At 38.5% G+C, this 23464-nt stretch overlaps 1 protein-coding gene across 1 annotated transcript in view; it reads left to right on the top strand.

Moving 5' to 3' along the window:
- Nucleotides 1-13252, top strand: part of ERP44 (endoplasmic reticulum protein 44) — a 120269-nt gene extending 107017 nt beyond the window's left edge. The window contains exons 11-12 of the mRNA XM_031014463.2: nt 10972-11074; nt 13019-13252. Of these exons, the coding sequence (XP_030870323.1) occupies nt 10972-11074; nt 13019-13120 (205 nt within the window). The 3' untranslated portion in view covers nt 13121-13252. The remainder of the gene's footprint in view (nt 1-10971; nt 11075-13018) is intronic.
- Nucleotides 13253-23464: the final 10212 nt, after the last annotated feature.

The following is a 23464-nucleotide window of genomic DNA, read 5'->3' as shown; positions in this document are numbered from 1 at the left end:
TACCCATGAGCATGGAATGTTCTTCCCTTTGTTTGTATCCCCTTTTATTTCCTTGAGCAGTGGTTTGTAGTTCTCCTTGAAGAGGTCCTTCACATCCCTTGTAAGTTGGATTCTTAGGTATGTTATTCTCTTTGAAGCAGTTCTGAATGGGAGTTCACTCATGATTTGGCTCTCTGCTTGTCTGTTGTTGGTGTATAAGAATGCTTGTGATTTTTGTACATTGATTTTGTATCCTGAGACTTTGCTGAAATTGCTTATCAGCTTAAGGAGATTTTGGGCTGAGACAATGGGGTTTTCTAGATATACAATCATGTCGTCTGCAAACAGGGACAATTTGACTTCCTCTTTTTCTAATTGAATACCCTTTATTTCTTTCTCCTGCCTAATTGCCCTGGCGAGAACTTCCAACACTATGTTGAATAGGAGTGGTGAGAGAGGGCATCCCTGTCTTGTGCCAGTTTTCAAAGGGAATGCTTCCAGTTTTTGCCCATTCAGTATGATATTGGCTGTGGGTTTGTCATAGATAGCTCTTACTATTTTGAAATACGTCCCATCAATACCTAATTTATTGAGAGTTTTTAGCATGAAGGGTTGTTGAATTTTGTCAAAGGCTTTTTCTGCATCTATTGAGATAATCATGTGGTTTTTGTCTTTGGCTCTGTTTATATGCTGGATTACATTTATTGATTTGCGTATATTGAACCAGCCTTGCATCCCAGGGATGAAGCCCACTTGATCATGGTGGATAAGCTTTTTGACGTGCTGCTGGATTCGTTTTGCCAGTATTTTATTGAGGATTTTTGCATCAATGTTCATCAAGGATATTGGTCTAAAATTCTCTTTTTTGGTTGTGTCTCTGCCCGGCTTTGGTATCAGAATGATGCTGGCCTCATAAAATGAGTTAGGGAGGATTCCCTCTTTTTCTATTGATTGGAATACTTTCAGAAGGAATGGTACCAGTTCTTCCTTGTACCTCTGGTAGAATTTGGCTGTGAATCCATCTAGTACTGGACTCTTTTTGGTTGGTAAACTATTGATTATTGCCACAATTTCAGCTCCTGTTATTGGTCTATTCAGAGATTCAACTTCTTCCTGGTTTAGTCTTGGGAGAGTGTATGTGTCGAGGAATTTATCCATTTCTTCTAGATTTTCTAGTTTATTTGCGTAGAGGTGTTTATAGTATTCTCTGATGGTAGTTTGTATTTCTGTGGGATCGGTGGTGATATCCCCTTTATCATTTTTTATTGTGTCTATTTGATTCTTCTCTCTTTTTTTCTTTATTAGTCTTGCTAGCGGTCTATTTTGTTGATCCTTTCAAAAAACCAGCTCCTGGATTCATTGATTTTTTGAAGGGTTTTTTGTGTCTCTATTTCCTTCAGTTCTGCTCTGATTTTAGTTATTTCTTGCCTTCTGCTAGCTTTTGAATGTGTTTGCTCTTGCTTTTCTAGTTCTTTTAATTGTGATGTTAGGGTGTCAATTTTGGATCTTTCCTGCTTTCTCTTGTGGGCATTTAGTGCTATAAATTTCCCTCTACACACTGCTTTGAATGCATCCCAGAGATTCTGGTATGTTGTGTCTTTGTTCTCGTTGGTTTCAAAGAACATCTTTATTTCTGCGTTCATTTCGTTATGTACCCAGTAGTCATTCAGGAGCAGGTTGTTCAGTTTCCATGTAGTTGAGCGGCTTTGAGTGAGATTCTTAATCCTGAGTTCTAGTTTGATTGCACTGTGGTCTGAGAGATAGTTTGTTATAATTTCTGTTCTTTTACATTTGCTGAGGAGAGCTTTACTTCCAACTATGTGGTCAATTTTGGAATAGGTGTGGTGTGGTGCTGAAAAAAATGTATATTCTGTTGATTTGGGGTGGAGAGTTCTGTAGATGTCTATTAGGTCCGCTTGGTGCAGAGCTGAGTTCAATTCCTGGGTATCCTTATTGACTTTCTGTCTCGTTGATCTGTCTAATGTTGACAGTGGGGTGTTAAAGTCTCCCATTATTAATGTGTGGGAGTCTAAGTCTCTTTGTAGGTCACTCAGGACTTGCTTTGTGAATCTGGGTGCTCCTGTATTGGGTGCATATATATTTAGGATAGTTAGCTCTTCTTGTTGAATTGATCCCTTTACCATTATGTAATGGCCTTCTTTGTCTCTTTTGATCTTTGTTGGTTTAAAGTCTGTTTTATCAGAGACTAGGATTGCAACCCCTGCCTTTTTTTGTTTTCCATTTGCTTGGTAGATCTTCCTCCATCCTGTTATTTTTAGCCTATGTGTGTCTCTGCACGTGAGATGGGTTTCCTGAATACAGCACACTGATGGGTCTTGACTCTTTATCCAGTTTGCCAGTCTGTGTCTTTTAATTGGAGAATTTAGTCCATTTACATTTAAAGTTAATATTGTTATGTGTGAATCTGATCCTGTCATTATGATGTTAGCTGGTGATTTTGCTCGTTAGTTGATGCAGTTTCTTCCTAGTCTCGATGGTCTTTACATTTTGGCATGATTTTGCAGCGGCTGGTACCGGTTGTTCCTTTCCATGTTTAGCGCTTCCTTCAGGAGCTCTTTTAGGGCAGGCCTGGTGGTGACAAAATCTCTCAGCATTTGCTTGTCTGTAAAGGATTTTATTTCTCCTTCACTTATGAAGCTTAGTTTGGCTGGATATGAAATTCTGGGTTGAAAATTCTTTTCTTTAAGAATGTTGAATATTGGCCCCCACTCTCTTCTGGCTTGTAGGGTTTCTGCCGAGAGATCCGCTGTTAGTCTGATGGGCTTCCCTTTGAGGGTAACCCGACCTTTCTCTCTGGCTGCCCTTAACATTTTTTCCTTCACTTCAACTTTGGTGAATCTGACAATTATGTATCTTGGAGTTGCTCTTCTCGAGGAGTATCTTTGTGGCGTTCTCTGTATTTCCTGAATCTGAACGTTGGCCAGCCTTGCTAGATTGGGGAAGTTCTCCTGGATAATATCCTGCAGAGTGTTTTCCAACTTGGTTCCATTCTCCCCATCACTTTCAGGTACACCAATCAGACGTAGATTTGGTCTTTTCACATAGTCCCATATTTCTTGGAGGCTTTGCTCATTTCTTTTTATTCTTTTTTCTCTAAACTTCCCTTCTCGCTTCATTTCATTCATTTCATCTTCCATTGCTGACACCCTTTCTTCCAGTTGATCGCATCAGCTCCTGAGGCTTCTGCATTCTTCACGTAGTTCTCGAGCCTTGGTTTTCAGCTCCATCAGCTCCTTTAAGCACTTCTCTGTATTGGTTATTCTAGTTATACATTCTTCTAAATTTTTTTCAAAGTTTTCAACTTCTTTGCCTTTGGTTTGAATGTCCTCCCGTAGCTCAGAGTAATTTGGTTGTCTGAAGCCTTCTTCTCTCAGCTCGTCAAAGTCATTCTTCATCCAGCTTTGTTCCGTTGCTGGTGAGGAACTGCGTTCCTTTGGAGGAGGAGAGGCTCTCTGCATTTTAGAGTTTCCAGTTTTTCTGTTCTGTTTTTTCCCCATCTTTGTGGTTTTATCTACTTTTGGTCTTTGATGATGGTGATGTACAGATGGGTTTTTGGTGTGGATGTCCTTTCTGTTAGTTTTCCTTCTAACAGACAGGACCCTCAGCTGCAGGTCTGTTGGAATACCCTGCCGTGTGAGGTGTCAGTGTGCCCCTGCTGGGGGGTGCCTCCCAGTTAGGCTGCTCGGGGGTCAGGGGTCAGGGACCCACTTGAGGAGGCAGTCTGCCCGTTCTCACATCTCCAGCTGCGTGCTGGGAGAACCACTGCTCTCTTCAAAGCTGTCAGACAGGGACATTTAAGTCTGCAGAGGTTACTGCTGTCTTTTTGTTTGTCTGTGCCCTGCCCCCAGAGGTGGAGCCTACAGAGGCAGGCAGGCCTCCTTGAGCTGTGGTGGGCTCCACCCACTTCGAGCTTCCCGGCTGCTTTATCTAAGCAAGCCTGGGCAATGGCGGGCGCCCCTCCCCCAGCCTCGCTGCCGCCTTGCAGTTTGATCTCAGACTGCTGTGCTAGCAGTCAGCGAGATTCCGTGGGCGTAGGACCCTCCGAGCCAGGTGCGAGATATAATCTCGTGGTGCGCTGTTTTTTAAGCCGGTCTGAAAAGCGCAATATTCGGGTGGGAGTGACCCGATTTTCCAGGTGCTGTCCGTCACCCCTTTCTTTGACTCGGAAAGGGAACTCCCTGACTCCTTGCGCTTCCCAGGTGAGGCAATGCCTTGCCCTGCTTCGGCTCGCTCACGGTGTGCGCACCCACTGGCCTGCGCCCACTGTCTGGCACTCCCTAGTGAGATGAACCCGGTACCTCAGATGGAAATGCAGAAATCACCCGTCTTCTGCGTCGCTCACGCTGGGAGCTGTAGACCGGAGCTGTTCCTGTTCGGCCATCTTGGCTCCTCCCCCTGATCTTAGTTATTTCTTGCCTTCTGCTAGCTTTTGAATTAGTTTGCTCTTGCTTCTCTAGTTATTTTAATTGTGATGGTAGGTTATCAATTTTAGATCTTTCCTGCTTTCTCTTATGGGCATTTAGTGCTATAAATTTCCCTCTACGGACTGCTTTAAATGTTTCCCAGAGACCCTGGTACACTGTCTTTGTTCTCATTGGTTTCAAAGAACATCTTTATTTCTGCCTTCATTTTGTGATTTACCCAGTAGTCATTCAGGAGCAGGTTGTTAAGTTTCCATTTAGTTGTGTGGTTTTGAGTGAATTTCTTAATCCTGAGTTCTAATTTAATTGCACTGTGGTCTGAGAGACAGTTTGCTGTGATTTCTCTTCTTTTATATTTGCTGAGGAGTGCTTTAATTCCAACTATGTGGTCAGTTTTGGAATAAGTGTGATGTGGTGCTGAGAAGAATGTATATTCTGTTGATTTGGGGTGGAGAGTTCTGTAGATGTCTATTAGGTCAGCTTGGTGTGGAGCTGAGTTCAAGTGCTGGATATCCGTGTTAACCTTGTATCTCATTGATCTGTCTAATATTGAAAATGGGGTGTTAAAGCCTCCCATTATTATTGTGTGGGAGTCTAAGTCTCTTTATAGGTCTCTAAGGACTTGCTTTATGAATCTGGGTGCTCCCGTATTGGGTGCATATGTATTTAGGATAGTTAGCTCTTCTTGTTGATTTGATCCCTTTACCATTATGTAATGGGCTTCTTTGTCTCTTTTGATCTTTGTTGGTTTAAAGTCTGTTTTATCAGAGATTAGGATTGCAACCCCTGCTTTTTTTTTGCTTTCCATTTTCTTGGTTGATCTTCCTCCATCCCTTTATTTTGAGCCTATGTGTGTCTCTGCACGTGAGATGGGTCTCCTGAATACAGCACACTGATGGGTCTTGACTCTTTATCCAGTTTGCCAGTCTGTGTCTTTTAATTGGGGCATTTAGCCCATTTACATTTAAGGTTAATATTGTTATGTGTGAATTTGATCCTGTCATTATGATGTTAGCTGGTTATTTTGCTCATTAGTTGATGCAGTTTCTTCCTAGCATCGATGGTCTTTACAGTTTGGCATGTTTTTGCAGTGGTTGGTACTGGTTGTTCCTTTCCATGTTTAGCGCTTCCTTCAGGAGCTCTTGTAAGGCAGGCCTGGTGGTGACAAAATCTCTCAGCATTTGCTTGTCTGTAAAGGATTTTATTTCTCCTTCACTTATGAAGCTTAGTTTGGCTGGATATGAAATTCTGTGTTGAAAATTGTTTTCTTTGAGAATGTTGAATATTGGCCCCTACTCTCTTCTGGCTTGCAGAGTTTCTGCTGAGATATCCGCTGTTAGTCTGATGGGCTTCCCTTTGTGGGTAACCCGACCTTTCTCTCTGGCTGCCCTTAACATTTTTTCCTTCAACCTTGGTGAATCTGACAATTATGTGTCTTGGGGTTGCTCTTGTCGAGGAGTATCTTTGTGGTGTTCTCTGTATTTCCTGAATTTGAATGTTGGCCTGCCTTGCTAGGTTTGGGAAGTTCTCCTGGATAATATCCTGAAGAGTGTTTTCCAGCCTGGTTCCATTCTCCCCGTCACTTTCAGGTATACCAGTCAAATGTAGATTTGGTCTTTTCACATAGTCCCATATTTCTTGGAGGGTTTGTTTGTCTCTTTTTACTCTTTTTTCTCTAACCTTCTCACTTTATTGCATTCATTTGATCTTCAATCACTGATACCCTTTCTTCCACTGGATCGAATTGGCTACTGTAGCTTGTGCATGTGTCACATAGTTCTCGTGCCATGGGTTTCAGCTCCATCAGGTCATTTAAAGTCTTCTCTCCACTGTTTATTCTAGTTAGCCATTCATCTTTTTTCAAGGTTTTTAGCTTCCTTGTGATGGGTTCGAACATCTTCCTTTAACTTGGAGAAGTTTTTTATTACCGACCTTCTGAAGCCAACTTCTGTCAACTTTCCTGCTTTGTTCCATTGCTGGCGAGGAGCTGTGATCCCTTGGAGGAGAAGAGGTGCTTTGGTTTTCAGAATTTTCAACTTTTCTGCTCTGGTTTCTCCCCATCTTTGTGGTTTTATCTACCTTTGGCCTTTGATGATGGTGACCTACAGATGGGGTTTTTGTGTGAATGTCCTTTTTGTTGATGTTGGTGCTATTCCTTTCTGTTTGTTAGTTTTCCTACTAACAGTCAGGTCCCTCACCTGCAAGTCTGTTGGAGTTTGCTGGAGGTCCACTCCAGACCCTGTTTGCCTGGGTATCACAACAGCAAATATTGCAGAAGGGCAAATATTGCTGCCTAATCCTTTCTCTGGAAGCTTCGTCTCAGAGGGGCACGCAGCTGTATGAGGTGTCAGTCGGCTCCTACTGGGAGGTGTCTCCCAGTTAGGCTACACAGGGGTCAGGGACCCACTTGAGGAGGCAGTCTGCCTGTTCGCAGAGCTCAAACATGCTGGGAGAACCACTGCTCTCTTCAGAGCTGTCAGACATGGATGTTTAAGTCTGCAGAAGTTTCTGCTGCCTTTTGTTCAGCTATGCCCTGCCCCCAGAGGTGGAGTCTAGAGGCAGGCAGGCCTTGTTGAGCTGTGGTGGGCTCCACCCAGTTTGAGATTCCTGGCCACTTTGTTTACCTAGTCAAGCCTCAGCAATGGCAGGCACCCCTCCTAAAGCCAGGCTGCCACTTCGCAGTTCCATCTCTGACTGCTGCACTAGCTAGCAGTGAGCAAGGCTCTGTGGGCGTGGGAGCCGCTGAGCCAGGTGTGGGATATAATCTCCTGGTGTGCCGTTTGCTAAGATCATTGGAAAAGCGCAGTATTTGGGCAGGAATGTCCTGTTTTTTCCGGTACAGTCTGTCATGGCTTCCCTTGGCTAGGAAAGGTAAATCCCCCAATCCCTTGCGCTTCCTGGGTGAGGGAATGCCCCACCCTGCTTCGGCTCGCCCTCCATGGGCTGCATCCACTGTCCAACCAGTCCCAGTGAGATGAACCAGGTACCTCAGTTTGAAATGCAGAAATCACCCGTCTTCTGCGTTGATCACACTGGGAGCTGCAGATTGGAGCTGTTCCTATTCGGCCATCTTGGAAGGGTAATCCCAGTAATAGATTTTTTTAAAGGTGCTAAGGCAATTCAGTGGAGAAAGAATAGTCTTTTCAACAGATGGTCCTAGACCAACTGAATGTCCTCATACCAAAAAAGAATTTCCTTCTATGAAAAATTAGAATTTATCATGTACCTATATGTAAGATAAAACTAGAAAACTCTTAGAAACAAACATAGGAGAAACTTTATGACCTGGGGTTTCACAGAGAGTTCTTAGAGTATCAAAAGCACTATCCATAAAAGGAAATCATTTATAAATTGGTCTTCATCAAATTAAAAACTTTTGTTCTGTGAAAGATACTGATAGAATGTAAAGAAGATATAGGGATGGCAGATAAACACATGTGAAAGGTGCTCAACATCATTAGTTTATATTTTTTAGAATGCCTAAATTAAAATACTGATAATACAAGGTATTCATGAGGATGTGGAACAACTGGAAGTTTCATACATTGCTGGTGGATTACAACATGATACAGCCACTCTAGAAAAGAGTTTGGCAGTTTCTTCAAAAGTAAGACATATACCTATCATATAACCTGGCATTTGTTCTAGACAAAGTTCACAAAAACTTGTGCACAAATGTTTGTAGCAGTATTGTTCATAATCGCCAAAATCTGGAAAGAACTTGAATGTCCTTGAATGGATAAACTAATTGTATATCTACTCAATGGGAAATACTATTCAGCAATGGATACAGGAACAGATCTTTTTATACATACAAAAATGGCTGAATCCCAAATGCAATATGCCAAGTGAAAAAAAAAGCCATTTTTATAATTACATGTTGTATGATTTTCTAGAAATGACATCATAGAAGGTCAGCAGTTGCCAGGGGTTATGGGAAATGGAAGAGTCTGACTTAAAAAGGGTATTGGAATTGTTCTGTACCTGATTTGAGCAGCTGGTAGCAAAATGCTATGCACATGTTGAAACTCATAAAACTTAAGCCTAAAAAAGTGAATTCTGCTGTATGTAAATTTTAAGAAATAATAAAAATACGTATTACCTTGTATTCATTTGTCAAAGTTTGTTCATACACTTAACATTTGTGCATTTCACTATGTCAAAATTTTGTGTCACCTAAAAAAGAATTGTAAATAAACAAAAAAGTAACTGGAGGATGGGAAACACTTAGGTGTTCTAATTAGAACAATTTTGCCCTAAAGTGTGATATATATAATTTTATTTATTATGGCAAGGGCCCATTTATTTTCCTGTTTAGGAGATTACCACGTAGTCTGTTTTCTTGACAATTTAGTGTTGATTCACTGAATGTTACTTCTTAATAATGATGGATAGTTTCTGGCCACAAGCTAGATAAGAGCTCTTTTATAATCTATTTTTCTACTGCATCAGTTCAGATTCATCCTATCTCTCGTCTTTTCCTTTTGCACACATTCTTTCGTCTGTTGACAGTGGAAAAAAATCAGCTTGGAAAAATGTGTTTTGAGTGTTTTCATGAATTTCTCACATTTAAGATTTAATCATAAATTATTTCTTGACTAGCAGAAGCAGTTCACACTGTATTAGTTGTGATAATCTTTGGACCTCATAAAACAAACTAGCAGAGGCTTTATCTTAAACATTATAGACCATTTGCAATGCTATGGATTGAATGGATATATTTTAGCACTTGCTGTGGGTGACAGTAGATGATGTCAGATTAAATTTAAATTGATCTCCTCTCAATGTTTATCTCTGGTGCATGTGCAATTCAGCACCAGAGAACCTTTCAGAGGCATTCTGTCAATACAGCTACCTGACAGTCATTTGTATTTGTAAACTGTGCATTTGGCACCTGCTGGTCTCTGTTGCATTGGAGCTAGTGGGGAGCCAAAATGGGTATACAATGAAGTTATTGGTTGGTACATCTCAGTGGGAGTTATTGAAGGGAAGAAACAGCACTTCCGGGACCTCAAGAGAGGATAAAAAGAAAAAGAAACTGGTAATATTAACTACAAGCCAGCTATTGTTTGCTACCAAAAAAATAATGATTTTAAAAGTCAATCAATTCTACCCAAGGAATTAAAGTGTATATGGACCTGCATTTTAATTCTTGTAACAGAATGAAAAAGTGTTTCTATTTAAAATATATAATTTTTTAAAGCACCAAGATCTCAGAAGGCAGACAATTCGTATGAGCAGAGATATAAATTCAGACAAGCAATGAAAAAAATGCTTAATTTGTGAAGAAATGTAAATTAAAATGCAGGTATCTTTTACTTATCAAATTAGCAAAACCAATTTTAATTTAAAAAAGACATGCTTGGCAAGACTTTAAAGAACAAACAGGTAGACAGATAGTAAAAACCAACTGATGTTTTATAGGTATAATTTGCTCACACTTGGTCAAAAGCTCTTATTTGTTAACCCAGTAATCCTACTTTATTGTATATAACTCAAGGAAATATTACAAAGAAGAAAGCCTGGTACATAAATTTGCTTAGCTCAGTATGGTGGTGTCTGCTACAGTGCATTGTTTCTGTGCTGCAGATTTGCTCATACATGATTGGTAATTAAGAGAATAGTGTCCATAGAAAGTGAAGTTGTGTCAGTTCATATATCATTATCCTCAGAATATCCTGAAGCCATCAGAATAAGCTTTTTCGTAAAGAGAATGCCGCAGGGGTATATGAAGACCTCCAAAACAAAACAACTGAAAATCCTGGGGAAGTCCCCTTGTTAGTGTAAATAAAAGCTAGTTTAATGATCTTGAGAAGTGCTTTGCTTTTCACAATGTTAAGCTATCCAATGAAGTTGCACGTGTGGTCTGAAGACGTTATGAAGACATTTGCCTCTATGTTTAGGAAAAAAAACATAAAAATGCTATGCCCTGGTTCAGGTTAATTTGATGAAATTGGTTTTACTGTCTAGTGAAGGCCCTTAAGGACCTGAACCTCAAAAGTAGGCTCACAAGCTTTACATTAAGGCTGCAGAGGATCACCTGGTTGACACTAGGTTTAAATGGTGGTGGACATTGGATGGTGCTAATATTTTTGTTATAGCTTCGTAGTAGTGCTTTGGTTACAAAGCTGCATAGTTTTCAGTGGTTAGCCCCTAACTGTTTTTCCCTTGAGCCCTGTTATTTTTAGTGTGATGTTGCAGAACAAAGTTTTTTTTTAGTTACATATATGTAATTTAGGAAAATATATAAAGTGCCCATTAATTAAAAATGGTTAATTTGGGATACAGCATCTTGATAGACTATAATGTGCCTTAATGATAAGCATGGAAAATTTTCTATGAAACAAGTACAGGAATTAGAATACAAAACTGAGTATCTGGATACTATGCTTACAACTGTGTAAAAATGTTTCACACATACCTGGCCTGCAATAGTTGTGGTAGGATGGTAGGACTATAGGTTAGCAAAAGTTTTTTTAATACTGTGAAGTTGGTAAAATAGAGATAAGTCCATTTTAACAGTTTACATTTTATTTGACTCTGGTTTTAGAATTCCTGGAAAACTCAAGCAATTCGTATTTGACTTACATTCTGGAAAACTGCACAGAGAATTCCATCATGGACCTGACCCAACTGATACAGCCCCAGGAGAGGTAGGACTCCTGTTTATTTTTCAATGGGAACTCTTTTTTTCCCTTTTTCAGTTAGCCTCAAAGAGGGTCTGAAGTTCTTGCATCAGCTTGAGCTTCAGCTTCTGAATATTTGTGTAGAGAAATTCTGAGTAGAAATTACCCCTTTAAATTAATTTTTAAAGCTTTAGGTCTTCAGAAAAGTTGAAAGAATATTATAACGTAGTTTCTTGATCGTTTAAAAGTGTTCTGATGTGACCTCTGTGGAATATGGCTGTAACAGTTAAATATAGTTGGCTTCAAATGGGAATAGGAAATAGGAATCTAAAGCAGATAAATCAGTGAAGAAATCAGTGGATTCCAATAACTATCCAAGCCTTCCTCTGTGGCTGGAAGATTGACCACACTATAAAGAAAGTAATGATTTGTTATTCTTGCTAAATCATTCTAAGAGCCTTCACAAATACACTATTCATAATGCTCAAAACCTTACAGTTTAATGCAGCTTTCCCATTTGTGATTTAGAATACTTGACAACTGTTTTATCAAAATTTTATGTTCTTTTATGTTTTTTTTACCTGAGAATTTTACTGTTTCCACCTTGTAACTTCTGTTACAAGTAATTTCTATGTTCCTACTGTACTAAACAGCCCTAAGTTTGCATTTTGATAGATTATGATTTCTATCATGCCTATTACCATGATACCGAGGGAAGATATGTACCAAAACCCTCTATTTCATATGCTCAGAACTTAAATCCATTATTTTGCCTATAAAACCTCTATTTATAAAAGGAAAATAAAAACTGAGTTTTTCTTTACCTTATTTAAGAGTGAGATTAGGTTCAGAGGCAAGAATTCCCTATAGGAATCCAACAACATGCTTTTTCCTTTAAAAATTAGGTCAGATTTTTGATAATTAACAACTATAGGAGGCAAACTTGTTGGCTATAACCCAAAGGTGATTATTTTCCTCAGAAAAGAAGGCCTGCATAGTATTTTATCAGATTAGGAAAAGATGTCATTTACCGTTATTGTATTATCCTGATTTGTTTCAATTTCCTCATTAGACAGTGAACTTATATTTGTTCATCTTTGTGTACTAACAGAGGGCACCAAATAAATGTTTGTTTTATAGTAATATAATTAATTTCAGCTTAATCCAAACATATATCTCACTGAAAAAATTAAAAATGTATTGGGAAAGAGGAACATGATAAAGTCAAATGATAAGTTTGTAGACACATTGCTTCCTGTTAGAATTAATGTGCCATTACATATAGTATGTAATATATGCACTGTGTGCCTATGTCAACTACAAGGGATATTAAAATGAGGAGAACAATCAGGCCTGCTCTTGAGGTCACAATTTGGAAATAGAGGATAGACTGCACTGCCTTTTCTTTAAAATTCTTGGAAATAGCTCGTTTCACTGTGTATTTTTGTCTGCTCTTGGTACACAAGTAAAATACTACAGAAATTAATTTATTTCAGCATTGAAGTGTTTGCTTTCCTCTTTATTTCAACTAAGTTGTAATAACTTCTGGTATCCTGGTAATTGATAACTAAGATAATATCTACAGAGTGGATGCTGTTAATTCTCTTAGCAGTCAGGCGCAGAAGGGAAGGGTCTGGGCCAACCTAGGGTTGTGCTGTCTCTGTCGACTAGTCTAGGAAAGCACCCAGGTGTCATGTATTTTGGTCCCTTCCACCACACCTCAGCAAATGTAAAACAAGCCCACAGTTAATGGCCCTGTGGCAACCCTGCCCTGGAGAATCTCAATAAGAGCATTTGAAATGAGGAAAGCAAGATTTCACATTTAAATATCTTGCTTTGGCACACAGTTGCTTTTATTGATTAATAAGCAAATAATTATAGGGGAACTACTATTCATCGAATACACTTATTAAAATATTATAGCACCATAAACTATATTGGTATAAAAATGTTTTATTCTTTCTTTTGTAGCAAGCCCAAGATGTAGCAAGCAGTCCACCTGAGAGCTCCTTCCAGAAACTAGCACCCAGTGAATATAGGTATACTCTATTGAGGGATCGAGATGAGCTTTAAAAACTTGAAAAACAGTTTGTAAGCCTTTCAACAGCAGCATCAACCTACGTGGTGGAAATAGTAAACCTATATTTTCATAATTCTATGTGTATTTTTATTTTGAATAAACAGAAAGAAATTTTGGGTTTTTAATTTTTTTCTCCCCGACTCAAAATGCATTGTCATTTAATATAGTAGCCTCTTAAAAAAAAAAAAAACCTGCTAGGATTTAAAAATAAAAATCAGAGGCCTATCTCCACTTTAAATCTGTCCTGTAAAAGTTTTATAAATCAAGTGAAAGGTGACATTGCCAGAAACTTACATTAACTTGCACTACTAGGGTAGGGAGGACTTAGGGATGTTTCCTGTGTCGTATGTGCTTTTCTTTCTTTCATATGATCAATTCTGTTGGTATTTTCAGTATCTCATTTCTCAAAGCTAAAGAGATATACATTCTGGATACTTGGGAGGGGAATAAATTAAAATTTTCACACTGTGTACTGTGTTTTACTGATTGGTTGGATATTGCTTATGAAAATTCCACAGTGGTATTTTTTTGGATTCTTAATGTGTAACTTAAACATACTTTGAAGTGGAGGAGAGTCATAAGACAGAACATTTGGCAGGAATTGTCCTTATGAACCAAGAAAAAGAAAATGAAAAGTATTATTAAGCTTCTGTGTTTGTCTAAAAATGTGGCATATGGATGGCATTTAAAACTTTGAATGAATTATACCTAAATCTGGGACAGGGAGGTGACAGTGGAACAGGTTACCAATCAGAACTAGATGACTTTTAAGGTTCCTCCTATTATGAGACTTCAATTTCCAAAGAGAAGAACCAGCAGAGAAATTATATTTCAGTAATTTTAAGCTTCTTCTGTCTTGTAGAGTCTTGTTATAGTTGTATAAATCAAAAACACAGAATAAGGAATATATTTAACTTTTTTTTCATTATAAAATGGTTAGAGGACCCTACCCCCTCTAGATTCCCTGATTTCCCAGGCCTGCAGCATACAGTAAGATGGGTCCCTGTGCCAGGCCTCAATACTGCCAGGGAATAAAACCAGAGGGAGAGGACCCTCAGTGTCATATCAGGAAGCCCAATGCCAGAGGACAGACAGGTTCAAAACTGGCTTTTCCTCTGGGCCTGGGTTGGTGCTATAGGCCAAGGGTCATTTTATACTTGGGTATAAATCAATCCCAGTTTGGGAAAAGATTATTTTTAAGCTTAAAAGGCTGACATGTGCCATTATATGTAGTATGTAATATATGTAACATCTTCCAATTCTTTTAAAATAAAATTAATATTTATAATGGATATTTAATGATTGTTATTTTTAAAAACCAGCTTATAATTCCTCGTTATGCATGATTTATCCATAGTTTCCATAGTTTTATTCAAAATAATAAATGTTAATAAGGTGATAAGGGGTATATTTAATGTATTGCACCAAATTGTGAATAAGAAAGTAGGATGGAGCTTTCTAGAGGTTGGGCCTTAGTTCTGTTATCCTCATTGCTTTTAACCAATAAGTTAAATGAAGTTAGAGTTATGGTCTTCAGGTTAGATGATGGACCAGATCTGTGAGGGTCAGCATGGAAATTCACATTCAACAAGGTAGCACACAGGACCAAAAGCAGCACATGCAATCAACTGGAATAATATAGTAATCCTGTAACTGGGTTTGAAAAAATAATCAACAAAAGATACAATTCAAGGGTTAGGTTGCAGAAAGCTGGCTTGAGAGTAGTTATTATGAAAAAGGCCTCAAAGAGTACGTGTTCAGTATGCTCTAAGATGATAAAGTGGCTGTTAAAAAGGGAGTTGATTTGAGGAAATATTACTTAGCATTCATGCATATTGGGCTTAGGCTCTAGCCCTGCCACTATCATTGTCTTCTCTGGACTGTGAAGTCACTGAGGACAAGGAAACTAAATTTAATGTCTATATCACTAGCGCCTAGAATTTCTGGACACTTAGTAGTCACCATCAGGCGTTTATTTAATGAATGAGAAACGAAGTGACCTTGGTTACTTTTTTACCCTGAGGGGCTCAGCACTCATTAGGACTTGGTGCCTAATTTTATAAAACGTCACTAAGCTCAAGTGCTTAGATGAAAGGACAGCTTGGATAAAAAGGTTTTTAAAACATGGATGTTAAGGCTGTTTTGCTTGGAGAAGACTTGGGACTGGGACAGTCTTTAGATATTATTTGAAGGGCTGGCATTGTCTATCTGGATCCCAGGGCTTGAACTAGGATTTGAGGAAGTCACAGGGAAGCAGATTTCAGTCTGACATTTATTCAGTGCAAGTTTTTTGGTGCTGTAGTATATGATGAAAGATGTAAAGCTGAATAAAGCATTATTTCTGCCCTAGAGTTGTTCACAGTCTAGTCAGGCAGATGGATATGTAAACAATGACTGTAACATGTTATAGATGTAAAGACAGAAGAAAATAAAGGTTAAAGAGGGCATAAAGGAGCACTCAATTGCAGAGATTTGAGGACATTATTTTGAGCTTTTAAAAGATGAATAGGTGTTCTCAGGAGGTAGGGATCTGGCTGAGAGGGAATAATCTGAGCAAAGGTATGAAACAGCCTAATGCATTAGAGAAAAAAGTTCTTTTAGTAAGGCATTTGGGGTTGGGGAAGCTAGAAAAAGAAATGGGAGCTGGTCACACAGGGCCTTGTGTGCCAGACTAAGGGGTTTGTAGTATATATTGTAGGCAGAAGAGATCTATCAACAGATTGCAAGCAAGGAAGTATGTTCACTTTAAAGTTTAAGAAAGAATAGTGTGGAAGCACATCTCAAATTTAGACTTGTTCCCCTCTGAACCGTGAATCAGACCATTTCAGGCAGAAGTCTTCCCCGGTTTATCTGATCTACTCGGGGCCTCAGGCTTCTCAGCTGGGAAGAGAGGATGCAAGACCAGACCGAAGAACACGGTTGAGTCCCCAGAACCAAAAGGAGGCCTTTCTGCTTCTTAGCCAGCTAGCTCTTCCAGTTTTTCAAGTTGTGAGGGGGACCATAAAAGGATGAAAACTTTTAGATGACATTCTACAAATTATTTTTTTCTTTAAATTAAAAGAACCTAGCCAATAAGATAGAGAATGGGCATCTAAGGCATCTCAGAGCTCTCTGATGAAGCCAGGTTGTCAAAGATCATTTGCAAAAGAAGGGAAAACTGGCATAACAAAAACTACAGAGAGGAGAGTGAAATATAGAAGTGTTTGAAATGTTCAAGCTCACAATAAGCTTAAATTTATAGAAAATGCTAAGGTTGTCAAGAAGGCTTTTTTTTTTTTCTTTTTTAAACCTGAGGGCAAAAAGGAATGGATAAAGTAGTGTAATGGATTGACAATCAGGAAGAACAGAATAACTCAGTTTTTTTTTTCTCCTACAAGGAGATATGGCTGGACCAAAATAAAATGACATGAAATTGCAAAAATGAAAAGTAAAAAAAAAAAAAAATTATTGTCACCTTAAATGATTTCAAGGTTGTTAGACGCACACTTCTGTATCCTAGAGAGCTGCTGGAGGTTGCAAATGCTTTCTATTAACAACTGTTGGGAATTTTTGAGAAACCATGGAGAATGTAAGGTGACAGAAGACTGGAAATGAGCAAACGCATTGCAGTTTTCAAATCATTAGCTAATAGCTTTAGCTATTTTTCTAAAATAAAACCTCATGAACCAAACAAATGTTAGTACTCTGTATTTGGGGGAAAGATTTAAATAGCTGTAAAGAACAAAACACTTATCTGTTTTTAAACCCATTATTTAAAGACCCTGAAGACAGTAAGTTGTTTCAGGACTCAAGTTTTATGCTGATAATAACTTTATGTTCATTAAACCAGGTTGGATAGGACCTCTGCTTAGCAACTGTTTTTTAGCTGTGTTTGAATTTTTGTATGTATTTCCAAGTAATAAAATTATATTTATAAAATATTTCTATATTTGAGACTTTTTACTAATTCACTTTGTTATAAATAACATCATATTGTAAACCCTTTACTCAGAATCTAGATGACCACAGTTGCTAGATTTTTCAGATTTAAAGTTATTTCCCAGGTAATTTAATTGTACCGAATCAGAATGGGAAGCTATATGAATCCATGTGATCACTCAAACCCAGCCTTTCATTGAAGCAAGCATCCAAGTTCCCTCTTGAAGAACACACTGGGGAAAGGCTGGCCTGCCCTTAAACAATAGGTTTTGGAGTCACCAGAAGAGGAACAGTGCAGCTTACAAATTGCTTCTCTAAAATACCCCTTCCCCCAACCCTGCTTAGTAAATTCCTCCTATTCATCCTTAGTGCCTAATAACACTTGTCACTCCCTGTGATCCCACAGTCCTTTATGGATTTTAGAGTACCCAGTCTAATTCAGAGCTAGAAGTACACGTATCTCTCTTCCTTATCACTGTGTGAATGCCCTGAAAGCACGAACTCCTCTATCTTTGTAATCCCAGCACTTGGTGACACTGAAAGTACTCAGGAAATCTCTGATGGAAAAAAAAAAGGCCAAATTAAATAGTAAGTATGTGAGCAAATGAATAAAGAACAAGAAAGCATCGCCGTAAGTGGAATGAGCTCTACTGGTTAATCTGCAAATCTCAATTATCTGATGATTCTGTCCATCACAAATCATGTTTAGGTGAATCTAGTCACCTTTAATCCTGTATCCGAATCCGGCTTTGGGGTCCTAAGAGTTTTTGTCTAGAATAGATTAAAATCTTACAGTGCGCACCAACCCAGAGATACGTAACTATCAGAATGACATCTGAATACCCTCTTGGGTAATGCAGAGTCCTGCAGAGGTGCTGGAAAATTTCTGAACTCCACATTTGCTGTGAGGTAAACCTGACCCCTAGCTTGGCCTCACGGAGCAACAGACTTGAGTTGACAAAATATCCCTGTTGTGGTTTTCAAAACACCATTCATCTGCCATTCAGCAAGCATTATCTACTGTTTCCAGGCTACAGATCTAACAGTAAGGAGACTGTAACTACCATCAAGGAGCTGAAAGTTGAGTGAAGGAGCAAAATAGATGTGTAAATAATGGAATGTTGTAGGTGCTAGGATGTGAGTTAGTCACAGAGAACATGGAGGTGTGTACAGCCTTGGGAATTGGGAGTCTTCCTAGAGGAAGTGCTTTCTTGCTCAGAATAGAAAGAGCTATACTTTCCTAAGCACATCAGGCTCTTCTCCAGGAGAATTGTTATTAATAAAGACTGTCATTATTCTATTATCTTACTGTAATAAAAGTATTGTTAGGTATTGCTGACCTGTTTTTTTCTCACAGTTCTAGTCCTCTCAGGTAATAACATGTCCCATGTGTTTTACTTATTGCCATGGCTACCAGGGAAGAAACCACATGCCTACTGTCCTGGTGCCCTGTATAAACTTGCCTACATAGGATTAGATCAATATTAGAATCCTGATGCCTTGTTTTCTTGCCCTACCTACTGCCTAGGAAGGGGAATAGAACATGGCATTCCTGGCTATGCACACAGCAAGGATTATAGAACAGGTCATCAATTCTGAGTGATCAATTCTGACTTCAGAATGAGCACGGCTTTCTGATTTAAAACACTAAGTGTCCATTTCAGAAATTTTCCACGATTCAAAGGTAAATTTCCTGGTCTGTGGCTTCTAGAATCCAGCTTTTACCCCTTAAATTTAGCCTTTTGCCCAAGCTCAGTGTTCTGGAACATTTTCTATTGTCTTGTTTTTCACAATTACTGGTAGTAATTTAACTTGCATGTATACGTTCCCACTAACGTTGGGATTTTGTTTTTTATCTGAGCCTAGAAATGATCAATTCTTTTAAAATATAGATGCTCTTTTTTTTTGATAATGCCACCTATTTTCATTGCCCTTATTACTAAGGTGACCATGTAATTGTATTCATCCAAATCAGGACATTGAGATGAAAAGGGAGCATTAGTAATTTCACCAAGACAACAGATGTAAATCAGGACCATCCCAGACAAACTGGGATATATGATCACCCTGCTCCTAACCAGATCTTACATATTTTCATGTTTGGATATCATTCTTAATAAAGATGAAAAAGATGCACTTTCTACCAGGCATCTGTCATCTTTGAACCGTCTTCTTAATAAAGCCTTTTGAAAAAATCATTTTAAGGATTCTTAGTGTATTTCTCAAGTCTCCACTCATTTTAGGTGTCTCCCTAACACTATTCTTGTAGGTACATGATACCTTTTTTAAATTAATGTGCATTTCCTTTAAACTTTGGGAAAAAATAGTAACAATTCTAACAGTAACAGCAACTAACATTTGCACAGTTAGCAGAAGCCAGGCACTATTCAAGGCACTGAATATGAATTGTCTTTTAATCCTCATAACCACCCTGTGAGATACCAAGGTGTCAAGGTAGGAAGAAGAGTTAAGGACGTCCTGAATTGTTGACCCCCAGTGTACCCTGATAAGTGGCAGCAACCTGTTATGAACATTAAAGCCTATAGAGGAAAGGGAACTATGGAGAACTATTAATGCCACTTGATTCCTTTTCATTCCTATAAGCTAATTGAGTGTCTGTTTGTTGGAATAAGTATATGAACCTTAGCATTAGAGACCCGGGTTCAAATCCTGCCAAATGCTTACCTCTTCAGCCCCACCCTTGCCCAATGCCAATACCTGCTTGCTTGACATGGCCATTAAATTGCTGCTGCTGCATCCTGTTTCAATACTAGTCTGTCAGACTATCAATACTTCTTGGGTTCCTGCTATTCTGACCTAGTAATCCTAAGGTAGGACAGAAGATAAGTCAGTCCAAATTTTCCCACAGCATTTCCTCAGTGATTCAGGTCCTATATCCTCTCTCTTCCAAGTCATGACTTTTAATTGGAAAAAGAGATAGAAATATCTTCACCTGCAAATTCTGAAAATTTAAATTCATGATTTCCAAGTCCTGGAGTTGTCTGGATTTCTTCTGTTGCATCATTCATTCCTGTTAATATACAAAAGTGGGTACTAAGTAAGGATTTTATATGTCTTAGAAAGCTATTTCATATTTCAATGCATGTCCCCAAAAGAGAGCAGAATTCACATGCTATTACCTCATCACTCGTCATCTAACAATCACTAACAGGAATGTAGTTTCTTTTTTCCTTCTCATCACTGTATTTTATTGCAAGAAGTACTCAAAGAAGATGATGTGATCCCTGTCCTGAAAGCAGATTACAATCTAGTTGAGGAGATCACACCACCACCAGTGAAAGAATTTAACCCCTCTGAAGTTCGAGAACGTTGCAGAATTAACCATAAGTGAAAACTGGAGCCATGAATTGCAGTGGTTAAGAAATGTTCATGTAGAGATGGAAAACGATTTTGAAGCACTTGGACACTAAAAAGTAAATTTCATGACTGTTTTCTCAGTGGGTTTTCAATAAATATGGAATGACTATTAGAACAGGAACAAAGAGGGCATTCAGTGTTAAGCAGATGATCTCTTAAGCAGAGAGGGAAGAAAGCACAACCTGTGGGAAAGGAAGGCAAATATGCCAAATATACCAAGAACTCCACCAAATGTGAGGTTTAATACTAACTTCCCTGGCAAGAAGGCAAAATGAGGAACTCAGAGGAGTAATAGTCTTATCTGACACAAAGCAATACATCAATTCCTATAAACAAAGAAGTATTAAATTTTAAATAGATCACATCCTAGTCTGTATTTCCATCCAACCATCTTCATCACTCAGGTGCATTTGGTTTCTTAGTTTTCTGTGAGCCCACCATGTTGTGTTTTGAGCCCTTTGTCCATAACTCCATCTTCAATCAGGCATATTCTTCTTTAGGTATGGCTCAAACACCACGTTCCACAAAGCCTGCCCCTTCTTTTCCAAGCAGAATTTGGTCCCTCCACTCTGTGTGCCCTCGTATTACTTTGTTCATTCCTCTCTTAGGGCAGTTACCAGGTTTTACTGTGATTTGCTTGCTTTAGGTATCTGAATTCATTAGCCTGAATGGTTTACAGGGGTAGATTCTATAGGTCTAGTATTTTTCTATGTATGGCCCCAGCACTCAACACACCACAGGCCTTCAGTTAAATGTTGGTTAAATAAGTAAATTTATTGCATGTTTCCTTATTCAAGCACCACTCAGCAATGTAATAAATGACAAATGAATTCAGTAAGCTTTACAGAATTTGCAGAAATTCTTGCCATTGGGCCTTTTCTCGTGCTGACCCTTGCTAACACCAAGTGTTTAACAATAAAATGGAAAACATCTTTAGGGGGTTTAGTTAACGAAACCCAAGTAAACATCTTTTTAGTGATTAACCTTAATACAAGAAAATCTCATCTACTCGTGAAGTGTACAGAAAACATGTACCATTGAATGTCTTTCTCAAATATTAAGTTTTTCACAGGAGCTGGACAATGGTCCATTCAAGGCTGGAGGATTTATGCTCCTGAAGAATACTTGTGCTGTGGCTATCAAATGCACAGGTGACAACACTGACATTGTTTTGAAGGTTAAGAAATTGAATGCAATTTCTTCTGGTGGAAAAAAATATTTTCTTCAGGATACAAGTTTTAGGCTCGTCCAAGAGCTTAAATAACCCCCAGCTGACTATTATAAAGTAATATAGAAATTATTTTAGACCAGAAAAATGTAAACATGGTTTATTACCAGTTTGAACCTTCACCATAGAGAAACCTTAAAATCACTCTTGTGGATTTTTAGTGGCATTGTCAGATGGTGAGTAGTGAGTTTCAAGAGATAAAGCTGGGGCCAGAACGTAGAAGGCTGTGAATGCCAATCTAAGGGATTCGAACTTTATTTGGTATTCAGTGGGAACCACTGAAAATCTTTCAGCAGAAAAATGAAAGATGGACATGGTTGTTAATTCTTGTGGCAGTGATATGAGGAACTGAGCCACTTAAAGTTGGGGGAAGATCAAGTGTGGGGTGTGAGGTAATAGTCTTTTTACTAGAGTGATGGCCATGGATATATTTAGAAATGGATGCAACTAACATTTAAGGGAGAATTGACAGGACAAGGCTTGATATAAGGAATGGAGTCAAGTTGGTGACCACTAAGGTTGAAAGATTCATGGCTGGGATGGGAGAAGACAGCTGCCCCTGATTTAAAAAATCTTGCTACAAGAGACAAAGCCAAACTAGGACTCTGATCTCAGGATTCCCCATCCAATTATCTTTCCATTGTAGCTACTGCCTGATTTGGAATGTTAAAGCTAGTCTAAAAGACCATGAGCCTTAGCAGGTAACTTGATATGGCATAACACTCAGTTAAATTACCTTCAGAATTTTTTTTCTAGACCCTGGTTATAATCCTAGCTCTTGTGCTAACTAGTTTTGTGATCTAGAGCAAATTATTTGCCTCTGACACTTTTTATGGGTTTTTTTTTCAATTTAATATTGCACAGATGTATTTCTTATCTCCTATTTCTATTTGAGAGTAGCAATGTGGATACATACCATGTGGATCCTTTACATTGATGGTTTATAATACCTAAGAAGTTTCTTTGTAAAACGGCATCAAATTAATGAATGTAAATTGTGAGAACCACCTGTTAAAAACAATAAAGTATTAATTTAAAAACAAAAAATACCCCTGAACTTTTAATATTAATTTACGCTAGAAGAGAAACTCCCCTGCCTTTTATTAGGCCTCTGATTACTTAAGAACATTATCTAACATTCGTTAAGTACCTGTGAACCACAGCCACATTCTACTTAATAACAAAAAAAAAACCACCTCATTTCCGAGGAGAACTTCCCCCCAGGCTTTTCCTCATCCTTCCTTGTAAGATTTCATATGGCAGCAACGAAGGACAAAGGGGACCCTGAGAAACACCTTTCATATTTAAGGTTAACACAAAGCATGGTTTGGTTTCTGCACTCTAATGGAAGACAAATGTTCTATATTATCTAGCTATATTACAGGTTTCCTCAACTTCTTGTGATTGATGTTACCAGTATTTGATTCTTACTCCTGTACAAAAATCTTAGAGCACTTAAGGGAGGGCAGGAAGGCAGGCAGCCCACAGAAGGAGGTTTCTGGACTCATGCAATTCTCCCTGTACAGCACTCAGTTTCAGTATAACCTCAAAATCCTCCAGGAACTCTGGTCAGTTCTACACAGCACCATCATACCGCCTTTTCTGGGATGATCTGCAAAATGTCTTTGAAGGCAATTCTGAAAGAACAGTTTCAAAATTGGTCTAAGTAATATTAATACTAGCATCACTACAGTAAATACATGATTTCCCAAGGGTATCATTTTAAAGGATAATCATTTGATCTATGAATTATGATAAATTTGTTTTAAAAAGCATTAAAGTTTATTTTTAAATTACACAAAAAGCACTGTTT

This window comes from Gorilla gorilla, chromosome 13 (genome assembly GCF_029281585.2).
Source record: "Gorilla gorilla gorilla isolate KB3781 chromosome 13, NHGRI_mGorGor1-v2.1_pri, whole genome shotgun sequence".
Taxonomy (NCBI): Eukaryota; Metazoa; Chordata; class Mammalia; order Primates; family Hominidae; genus Gorilla; species Gorilla gorilla.
Note: the sequence above shows the minus strand (reverse complement) of the source record. Positions and strands in the feature narration are given on the sequence as shown.